Genomic DNA, 11,597 nt, shown 5'->3' with positions numbered 1-11,597 from the left:
TTATCTCTGAGAACTTTGATCTGGAGTTGTGCAAAGACATAGAAAGGGAAAAAACCCAGGCAGGTTAAGTTCATTCACAGACTCCAAGTCTCACATTAGTCCTCACATTATGGGGCTGCTTCTACATAAGAATTAACTGAGGATAATGCAGATGAAGCAGTGACACGACATGAACTTGGATGTCTTGGAGAAGAAGGAGCTACAAGAGACCTTCAGCTGGACTGGAGTTTTGTGTTTGAGGGATTGTTAAACCGAGCTCGCTTCATCATGGATGCAGAAACCGCTCGTAGGCACAGCAGCTTCTCCCAGGTCAGTCAGGACAGAAAAATCTAATCATATGAATATTACATATTCCTTTTATTAGGAACGTTCACATTAACTTCATGTTGATTCGCTTCCCACTGTCCTTTTATGTGCTTCCATACTCAGTTTGGTTTTCTTCTAACTTTGAATAAAGGGTGGTGAAAAAAGAGCAACTTTAGGATTAATGTTATTTATTTATAATTTATTTCCTTAGCAATATGTGGCTAATTATTAAACACTTGTTAATGATGAGGCGAAAAATGTCACATGTTTTGGAAACGATGAATCTTAAGATACATGTTGTTTTATGAAGTTTTAATTTCAAGTGGACTTATGAATCAGTGTGGGTCTTTAGCAACTGTTTGCACTCAGATACTGCATGCCAATGTAAGCAGAACATGTGCGGTTAAGTGGAAACACTTAACAGCCAGTGCAAAAACTGATCTAAAAATGAGTTAGAAATTATTAAAATAATTCTATTTGCCCTCAATTTTATCAGGGTAACAAGATGATCTGCCGGTGGTAATGACTATTTCAACCCTTAAAATAAGATCATTATACATTTTAAACAATATAATATTTATTTTCCCTTATTTCTAAATGTAACTCATCTTGTTACATTATGGTAAATAATAAGTCCTACCTATCAGTTCAAATCAATGGAAAATGTACCTATTTCATGGGAAAAAAAGAAAACACTGTCAATTTTGGCTGTGATGCGACAGAAGATTTTAGTCTGATCTTTATAAAAAATCACAGCAAATACAAAGCCAAGGAAATTTGATAAGATTCAAACCAACAAATGGATTTAGAGGTTTCTGCAAAAAACAAACTGAAAAAATAGAAACAGTGAAAAGTTTATCTCATTGTTCAAACACTTTGAATGCATATATCTAAAAAAAATGTTTGTTTTTGATAATTACATTAATTGAAGAGAAACTGTTGCTTAGAGTGAATTGCCTTCTCCTTTGTAACAGCAAGCAGATGTGGAGTTGTTTTCGTCTGAAGAGGACAGCAGTCTGTACTTCACCTACAGCGGAGAGTGCAACGAGCTGGAAGTCACCAATTTACACTATGAGGTTGAAATCTGTTCCCAGCCTTTTACTGAAGCTCTTCATCTAAGCCCAGGAATAACTGAGTGTCTGTGCTTTTAGGTGGACACGGCAGCCCAGATTCCTTGGTATGAGAAGCTGTCAGAATTCAAACTGCCTTGGGAGTTAAAAGGGGACAAGCAGACGGCCATCAACGACCTGAGCCTGCGAGTCCGCAGTGGACAGATGCTGGCAGTCATTGGCAGCTCAGGTGACATATTAACTAGCTGGGATTTTAATGAATAGTTTATCTTTTTAGAGGACAGACTGTATGTCCTGTTTTAGAAAAGGTTTTTGTTCCACATATGAAATAGAACACAAAATATCTCAGCTGGTTTATAGCAGCGCATCTGCTTTCTCATTCATGTTTCAATGAAAACCGTACTGCTTGGATTGCATGTAGTTTTATTTTTATTCAGATTAAAATTAGCTTTTCCAAGTAAAATTAACTCACCATGAAGAATCCTGTTCTGCATTTAAAAGTTTCTGAATAAACTTTACAAAATATAGAAGAAATGCTTAATATGGGTGCCTCTGCTTACGAGGAAAAAATAAATAAATCTGCACTCAATCCCTATAATCCTTGTTTTGATGTGCTTATTCTAGACTGTGTAATTATGTCTTTTTGTAGGTAACTCTCTAAAAATATTTATTACAGTTGTCTAATTTATTTAAATAAAGCCTTTAAAATTTGTATTTACAGATACCAGATGGTACAATAGCTTGAAAAGTATTTTTACCTCAGTTTTTAGGTTCCAACAACCATTTTCAGTGTGTTATTTTGAGATTTTAGGGGATAGAACAACACAAGGAATAAAAAGTACACTAAAAACCCTGAAACCTCTGAATTAAATAAAGCACCACCAATTATAATCTGATTTTTTTTTATTTGTAGAAAACCAACTCACTCACAATGGTGGCAGCAGCATGCTGTGGGGATAATTTTTTGATAGGGAGAAGGAAGGTGATAGGGGTTAATTAGAGGATGGCTGGAGCTGAAATAGGTAAATACTGGGGGGAAAAAAAATGTTCAGACATTTACAGACAAAAAACAATTAAGAATCTGTGGTATCTGACTTTAAACTTGATGCTTTATGAGTAAAGCTTGAGCAATTCTGCAAAAAAAAAACAAGAGAAAATCCAGTTTAGATATTTAAAAAGAAAGAAAGAAAGATTTTCCAAAAAAGAAAGGAAAATCTTTAATACAGATCCATCTCTACAAGCAGGGACATGCTGAATTATTTGAAGCATGAAGTGTTGCAAAATATGTTTCAAAAAAGCATTAACTTGAGAGAGGATGCAGACAAATCATGCCACAATTTTTAGATATTTTAATTGTTTAAAGAAAAGAAAACCAAGGCTCCCTTTTTCATAATTATGCTCTACCTTTCATTGTTCATTAAAACACACTGACAGTAAGATGAGAAAATGAAATAAAAAATGTGTACATATGTTAACCTGACAACCTTTTAACCAAACCTGATAAATTAAGTCCTAAAAGCAGAGACCAAATGTATTAATGTCAGCAATTTTTAAACTGTTTAATGTTGGATTTCCACATAACCAAACAGAAGCCCTATTCATTGTCTTCATTATTCATGCTGTCTTGTTTCCTTTTTTCTTTTTGTTGTTGACTAAAGTTTGGTTTCTATCTTTTCTGTGCTCTAATTGTTCTCTAAGGCTGTGGAAAGACGTCTCTGCTGGATATCATAACCTGCAGGGACGAGGGTGGCACAATGACCTCCGGTCAGGTTCTGATAAACGGGAAGCGCAACACACCCCAGCTAGTGAAGAAAAGCATTGCTCACGTTCGCCAAGACGACCGGCTCCTTCCTCACCTCACTGTGAGGGAAACCCTATGCTTTGTTGCCAAACTGAGGCTCCCCACTCACTTCACACAGGCCCAGAGGGACCAGAGGGTAAATAAGGCTGCTCATGGATTGATGACAGGGGGAAAAAAAAGAATCCCATGTTTAATGAGGATTGTGGCTCCTGTTGTTACAGGTGGATGATGTGATCGCAGAGCTGCGGCTTAGGCAATGTGCAAACACCAGGGTGGGAAACGATTATGTTAGAGGTGTTTCTGGAGGAGAGAGGAGAAGAGTGAGCATAGCTGTGCAGCTTCTCTGGAACCCTGGTAAGAGAGAGGAAAACTAACATGTCTGATTGAGGCTCAGATCTTCTGATCAGTATTATTTTAAAACCCAGAAATTTTCTTTTTTTTTTTTTTCTTTTTTTTTTTTGTTAGAAACTTCTCATAAAATTTTGAAGGAAACTGCCTGACCAGTTAGAGCCTTTCAGCTGCTGCTTATTTCTCTATACGTTCACTTTAAAGTGGATGTTTTATAACTGAAATGTTTTCGAAAGACGGATGTTTTTTATGTGAAATATTACCTTTTTAAATTAAACACTGATTCTGTATTTATATCCCAGCATCTGTCAGGTACAACATTCAGAGTTTGTAGTATTTTTGCTATATTTTATACGTGTACAGGCGAAAGTAAATCAACCCTTTAGTTCTCCTGCCTTATTTGGCTTCATCTGTTGTTGTTGTTGTTTTTTTTTTGTTTTTTTTACTTAATTTTTTTAGGGTACATTTTATTATGTTATTGTTTGAGAAAATCTTAAAAAACACAGAATGAAGATTATTAAAATCAACCTTTTAACTGTTTTTTTTAAAACTCGATAATAATTTAATTCTGATATATATCTTAAGATCTAATTTTATACATACTTTTAAGCTAAACCGCTCTCTAGCAGAGATGAACAAATTTGGGAATTAGTTTTTTTTCTTTAGTGTTTGTTTTTATGAAAAATCAGCCGATTGCTGTGATTTGTTCCAGTGGTAGGACTGTAAGAGCATTTTTTAATATAACATTTTTTTCTAAGAATAAATTCTTTGTATTTTTCCCTCTCCAAAATGATCCTTAATTATTTGAAATGTTTTTATAATCACTACTACTTACCCATTATATTACAAAGCAGGTAGTGGGAGTGTAGGCCTAAAGGTTGCTATGTGGTCCAATTGGGTTCAAAGTGTATTAGGAACAGTGGGTAAAATAATCATTGAACCCGTCACCATGTTTCTCAGTAAATATATTTCTTGACATTATATTTTCATCAGATGTTGGTAACAATCCATGCAATCCAATCAGACACAGAAATCAAACCATAGATGTAAAATGACACAGGGAAAAAGTATTGAACACATTTACTGAAACTTATTTAATTCTGTGTACTAAAGTTTTTGTTGGCAACGATTGCTGCAAGACGCCTCCTTAGTTACATTCATCACTCAGCTGTGATTTTGGCCCATTCTTTCACACAAGTCTTCAAATCTTGATGGATTCATGGGCCTCTTCTATGAACTCTTCTTTAGTTCTTTCCATAGATTTTAGGTGATTGACTGGGCCGTTCTAGCAGCTTTATTTTCTTTCTTTGAAATGAGTTGGCTGTGTGTTTGGGGTCATTGTCTTACTCAAATGTCCACCTTTGTTTCAACATCGTCATCCTGGCAGATGTCAGCAGATTTTTGTCAATAACATCTCTCTATATTTTTCCATTCATCGTCCCTTCAGTTATTTGAAGTTTGCCAGTTCTACAGTAGGTCTTTCTAATGCTCTCCACAAGTGGTCTTTGACTCTTAGACAACTCTTCTTTGTTTTTTGTTTTTTACTAATGGTTTGTTTATTGTACAGTGGGTTGACAGGAAAGGGGATACAAGAGTGGAGGAGTGACATGTGTTAAAGGACTACAGGTCTTCTGATACATATTTCTTCGTGTTCATTTTATAGTGAAATTATGCTCTTTCCATTTCCGTATTATGGTCCCAAAAGGGCTCATTGGAACGTTTAGAAGTTTAGAAATCCTTGTCCAATGCCATCAATGTTTGCAACAGTAAGATTGGGAAGGTCTTGAGAAAGCTCTTTACCCATCATAAGATGTTTCAAGTGTGATACCAGAGACACCTTTTTATAGGCCATCATTTGGGACTGAACCAGCTGAACCAGCTGCTCTGATAAGGGGCAGGATTGCTTACTAATTACTGAAAGATTTCGGCTGGTGTCTCTTGGCTTTCCTTCCTTTTTTGCACCGCCCTTTCTTCACGTGTTCAATACTTTTTCCACGTGTTATTTCATTTTATTACACGTAACTTCATTTCTGGACATCTATGGTTTGATTTATTTGTATTCATGGATTGTTACCAACATCTGGTGAAAATATCATGTCAATGGCACCTCTAAAAATATATGTCCTGAGAAAAATGGTGGTGTTGTGATTTTATGTTATATTCAGTTCCCAGCCAGCTGGGAATTTATATTTCTGATACTTGAAGATATTTATTGCCCTCCAGGTAGGGGTGGAGAATATCTTTTTTAATCAGATATCATTTTGGATGTTATATACTGTTTATGAACACACGCCCTACTAGCTGTGTTAGAACATTAAATGAAAGTGTGATTTGAGCACTAATCATTGTCGAACAGTTAATTTTGCACATATGTGGAATAAATTCACCACAACTTCTTTTCAAAATACAAGTTTATTAACAAAAATCATTCAGCTCCAAGTCAAACATATTTCAGTTTAATGCTCTTAACTAAAACTAGTGAACAAAACTAGTGAAACTAAACTAAACTAAACTACTATGTACAAAGAGGAAGGGCAAACATGGTTGAAAACCATATTACAGTTTAAGATGGATTTTGTGTTTGAAACCCAAAGTTTATCTGGCAGAATTTGGGATATGATCAAATTAGCTTTTCACAAATTTAGAGAAATTGGAATGTTTTCAGACCAATTCACAATGCAAATCCATGAGGTGAATAAAACATTATTTGGCCAAAAAATGTTTTATTAAATGATTTGCTCAATCAAGAACCAATAACCTTTAGTCAAATGACTCTTTACCCTCTTTGAAATAGCTATCAGCGAACAGACATCAGGATTCCACTAAATGACTCTTGATCATAATTGGTAATCGAAATGTAATGAGCATTTGAGGAACATATAAACACTAAAGTTATATCATACCCTTAGTGACATAAAGCTTGTGCAAGCTTCAACAGCTCAACACATATTTCTGTATAGCATAGTGAAGCATGCAGTGCACCCTGTTAGCTGTTAGCTCAAAAGACACAGTGTTTGTTCTGTCCCTAATTGTGCCAGGCCTGCAAACATTTTTGTCAATGTCCATTTGGAAAGTTGGGTTTCCATCCAGCAGGAGCTTAGCAGGCAGGCAGGCTAACAGCAAGGCAGGCTACTGCTGTCTCAGTGGCTCACAGCAGGGGTCCTCTTTGTCTCAGTGGCTCACTCCAAGTCTGGCTGCTCATCCAGTCTGGCTCTATAAGTTCTGAAACTCAAGAGAAATGTGTTGCAAAAGGTCTGTTTTGCAGCAGTTTGTTTCTGAAAGGTCACCATGATGATTCCTTGATGATTGTAGAGATCTGGGTCCCCCTGGGCCTTGGATCTCTATCATGCTGGAGATTCTGCCAAAGAGGACCCCAGCTTCATGGGCAAGAGAACAGGAAAAGAGGAGGAATCTGGTTTTCTCTGACGAAAAGGGGTGGTTGGAGAGACCTTATAGCTGGTTATTCACCAAACTTGCGTTCTCTTCTCTGGTCATCATGTCAAGATGAAACATGGACACTTTTTTCCCAATGGCCCAACACCATGATCATGGCAAATGGCACAACAGTGGCATGTTCAGTACTTATTTTACCTATTGTAACTGTAGCAGAACATAAAAGTAAAATCCTCTGATTTAAAACTGATCTCAATCTTTTAGAAACGTATGTTTGTTAAACATCCATTTCTTTACAAACTATTTTATTGCTCCAAAGTTTTAGCCTCAGGCTACAGCCCCTTTAAGACCCTTCCTGGAGCCTGGGCAAAGAAACAATGAAGGAGCAAAATAAATGGAGACACTTTTTTTCTGTATTTTTTGTCTTACAAACATTAACTACATTTTTTCCTCATTTAGGCATTTTAATCCTAGATGAACCCACCTCAGGTCTGGACAGTTTCACAGCCCACAACCTGGTCATAACCCTGTCCCGCCTCGCCAAGGGGAACCGCCTGATCCTGCTGTCGGTCCACCAGCCTCGATCAGACATCTTCCAGCTCTTTGACCTGGTTGTGCTGCTTTCATCCGGCTCAGCTGCTTACTTTGGAGCAGCTCGAGACATGGTTCCTTATTTCACTGCTCTCGGTTACCCATGCCCACGTTACTGCAATCCCTCTGACTTCTACGGTAGGTGTGAAGATGATTTCCTTATTGGATATTTTTAAAGAAAATGAATCATCAGAAATGTGGTTACGCTTTAAACCAATGGCTTTAACCAATTTTAAAAGCTTGAAACATTATTTTGTTATAACAAGTTTCTCCAATATGGTTTGTCCAGTTGATCTGATCAGTATAGACCGGCGCAGTCCTGAGATTGAGGCCCAGTGTTTGGAGCGGGCCAGACTTTTATCTGAGAAGTTCAAGCAAATGGTTCAAGACACTGAAGATCACATGTGGAAACCAGCTGAAAACAGTGCAGCACATATAGAGAGGTAGGCACTCTTTTACTTTAGGCTGAGGGAAACTTAAACCCTTCCTGGGGTCCCGCTTTATTCACCATTGTTTTAAGATTTTAGAAAATGTGATTAATGTCCCTCTGCTCCAACATAATTCTGTCACCTTGACATCCCCCTCCAGCCTTCAGCAGCCAAGCAGAAGCAGTGAGGAAGTGATAACTGTCGCCAAAGAAAGTAACAAGTTGCCAGGAGAACTACAGCAGTTCAGCATCCTCATCAGGTGAGGCAGCGGATACGGATGTGTCCCAGAGGCCCTGAGGGGCCAACCCAGCACTAAACTCTGCTCTCCCTCAGGCGTCACATGTACAATGACTTCAGAGACCTGGTCTCCTTGTTGGTGCGTGGCTTCGAAGCCCTGCTCATGTCACTGCTGGTCGGTTTTTTGTATTACGGGGCTGGCGAAGAGCGCCTGAACATCCAAGACACGGTGGCCCTCCTCTACATGATCGGGGCCCTCACGCCGTTCGCTGTGGTGCTGGACGTCATAGCTAAATGTGAGCATGTTGATCCCTCAGTTGAAACTGACTTATTCACATTTCTTCAAACTGTTGGTTTTATTGATGCATGTAAGGGTTATTTATTTAGATGTTAATTTAATAATTTTTTAATGTTATTTTTAATTTCTTCCATTTCTCTTTTCATTCTTTTAATTTTTGTTATAAGAAAAAATGCTAAATAAATAATAAATAAATAAATATAATATAATAAATATAAATATTTTTGGCATTTTTTCTATGGTTGATTAGATGCAATTAATCAACTATAATAAAAATAAAACACCAACAAAGTCCCAACTCAAAACTAACTACACATTTCTAAGCACAATATTAGTGCTAATATTAGAACAATATTAGTGACAATTAAGATTTTCTAAAAGAACAAAAATAAAACTAATAACATTAATTTTCCAATCGTTCAAAAGACATAAAAGCAAAATAACATAAAAGCAAAATAGATCACTAAAGGTGAAAAAGAGGAATTTTCACTCATTAGATGAAAAACCACCCGTTTGAGAAAACTACAGTTATGTCCAATTTCAAAACAGCATAAAAGATTAACCAAGACCTCCCTGTTTGTGTATTTCTCTAATTCTTCACTCTGTCACATTCAGAGTATAAAGAATATAAACCAAGGACTGCAGCTTAAAGTTCAGAGTTAAAAAAAAACAACAATATTTTCGGACTAAACATCTGTAGCACTCTCACAATTATGGTTGGATAACTGGAACCTAGTATTCAGTGTTACTATTGTGATACAAACACTCTTCTTTAACTCTTTGAAATTGTTCTTAGGTAACGTATAGCTGGACTGCATACTCATAATCACAGAAACTACTGGAAAAAAAATAGACATTCAAAAAAGTTTCTCTAAGACTGCATTTAATCATATTCTCCAAATGTTCTAAGACCCAATTATTTAAAAAAATGAAAGAAGAAAAATATATATTAAAAAAAATCTTAAATCATCTCTTTTTGGAGATTTACTTTTTATTTTTTTAATCACCACTAATTCTAATTTATAGCTCAGCCGATAAATTAAAGTTTGTTATCATAACTAGAAATTGATCACGTTAAAATGCCTACTCACAAATAACCTATGTGGGGGGAAAATCCGCCTTCACTTCAATGATTCAATTTAAAAACAGACACATAATCATCAGTGATTGACTTATAAACTATCAATATTGTGCATTTAATATCTCTCACTGGTTTTAATGCCAACAAAACAATATGAATAAGGAACCTCTATTAGATTCTTATGGTATCTTATTCCAGAACGACAAAATTTATGCAAACACGGTGGGAATCATTCATGTTTAGATCCAGATCAACACTGAGTGAGCTGTGACCTTTAACCTGAGTGCCTGATGTTCTCTGCAGGTCACACAGAGAGGGCCATGCTCTACCACGAGCTGGAGGACGGCATGTACTCTGTCACCTCCTACTTCTTTGCCAAGGTAAAACCTCAGGGCTGCGTCTCCTGCAGGGGTCACTCTTGCTCCATGAGTGTAATAAACAGTGCTGGAATGTGAAATGAGAGGTGCTGTACTGAGTGCTGCATCCATCTATACAGTCACTCTGCTGTCCTTCAGGTGCTTGGGGAGCTACCAGAGCACTGTGTGTTCACCCTGGTCTATGGTCTGCCCATCTACTGGTTAGCAGGGCTGAATGAGGCTGCAGACCGGTTCCTGCTCTTCTTTGTGCTGGTGTGGCTGATGGTTTACGGTAGCCGAGCCATGGCTTTGTTTGTTGCCGCAGCTCTGCCCACCCTGCAGACCTCTGCCTTCATGGGCAACGCCTTGTTCACAGTCTTCTACCTGACTGGAGGCTTCGTCATCAGCCTGGAGAACATGTGGCTGGGTAAAGAGGGTTGTTTCTGGATGTATGTTTGGTAAATGTTGGTTTGGTAAATGTGTGGGATAACAGCAGGGGTTTGTGTTTGTTTCTCCTCTCCAGTGGCCTCGTGGCTCTCTTATGCCTCCTTCATGCGTTGGGGCTTCGACGGCATGCTACAGGTGCAGTTCAGGGACAATAAGTACCCCGTCACCATTGGAAACCTCACCTTCAACGTGGACGGCATTCATGTGAGCCTGCCTTCAAACTGTGCTTCTAAGGCCTGCTGTTATACATTCACACACAATAAGCAATGTGTTCATCTTACAGGTGGTGGAGGCCATGAAACTGAACCAGTACCCTCTGTTCTCCTGCTTTCTGGTGCTGGTGGCAGTTTGCTTCGGCTTTATGGTGCTTTATTACCTCTGCCTTAAATTCATCAAGCAGAAATCCAGTCAGGACTGGTGAAAACTGAATCCCAGATGGTCGACTGGTTCGACAGAAAATCTAGATAATACAGCTTTTGTTAAATGTTTTAGTTGTTGAAGTTGAGGAAATAAAAACAAATGAGCTGACTGAGTACATGATCTGTTATAATTGCATTAGGTTTGGTTAATCAGGCTGTAGTTGAGCCACATCTGTTTGTATTTCTAGCAGTTGTTCCTGTACCTCTGTTTGCTGCTGGATGGCAGCAGAGTACTGCAACAGCATCAAGTAATTATTTTAGTTTCTTTTTAGTGTGCTACGTCAGCAGATTTCCATCTATGGCTTCAGTTTCTTCAGTTTTGAGCCTCTTTCCCCTCCCAACAATTTTTTTGTTTGTTTTTGGTTGTTTATGGGAGGGTTCTAAGCCTACTGTAACAAACTGTTTCACATTGTAGAGCAATAAAACTTGAAATGTCTAGTGCAGATTTAGAAAGTCACACTTAAGGAAAAAAATGATAAAACTTGTTGTTGTACTTGTTGTATAGTTATGTAACGTGTATGTTTTTGCACTGGTGCAAAGGCTAAATTGTTCCAAATTAAAATTGAAATCAAATTGCTAAAGTATAGTGTGTGTGTGTGTGTGTGTGTGTATTTTTGTGGTTTTCTGATTCCCATTAGAAGCTAAAGATGAAAGATTTACTTCTGTATTTTAATGTGCATCCTCCTAATGAGCTCCAGGGGCCAAACCCTCTGACATCATCCAACAATCTTCTCTGAAAAAGGACAATTTGTGTTGTCTAAGGCCTGCCCTTTGACAGCGCCAACAACTTAACACGAAGCCAAAGTATCTGAGGCGCGAGTT

At 37.7% G+C, this 11,597-nt stretch overlaps 2 protein-coding genes across 2 annotated transcripts in view; both read left to right on the top strand.

Annotated features, from left to right (window-relative positions):
* The window catches only part of dync2li1 (dynein, cytoplasmic 2, light intermediate chain 1), a 48,580-nt gene that overhangs the window by 30,360 nt on the left and 6,623 nt on the right, over nt 1-11,597 (top strand). The gene's annotated exons all lie outside the window — the stretch shown is intronic.
* Nucleotides 51-11,359, top strand: abcg8 (ATP-binding cassette, sub-family G (WHITE), member 8). The gene is made up of 13 exons (XM_038300149.1): nt 51-309; nt 1,281-1,382; nt 1,458-1,605; nt 3,075-3,313; nt 3,399-3,531; nt 7,378-7,647; nt 7,799-7,952; nt 8,098-8,196; nt 8,271-8,470; nt 9,857-9,933; nt 10,069-10,336; nt 10,433-10,560; nt 10,640-11,359. Exons 1-13 carry the CDS (start codon nt 268-270, stop codon nt 10,775-10,777), a joined length of 1,998 nt encoding a protein of 665 aa, XP_038156077.1. The 5' UTR covers nt 51-267; the 3' UTR covers nt 10,778-11,359.

Source organism: Cyprinodon tularosa, unplaced genomic scaffold (genome assembly GCF_016077235.1).
Source record: "Cyprinodon tularosa strain WSP-4 unplaced genomic scaffold, ASM1607723v1 ctg441, whole genome shotgun sequence".
Taxonomy (NCBI): domain Eukaryota; kingdom Metazoa; phylum Chordata; class Actinopteri; order Cyprinodontiformes; family Cyprinodontidae; genus Cyprinodon; species Cyprinodon tularosa.
This window is presented reverse-complemented; position numbering and strand designations above follow the sequence as displayed.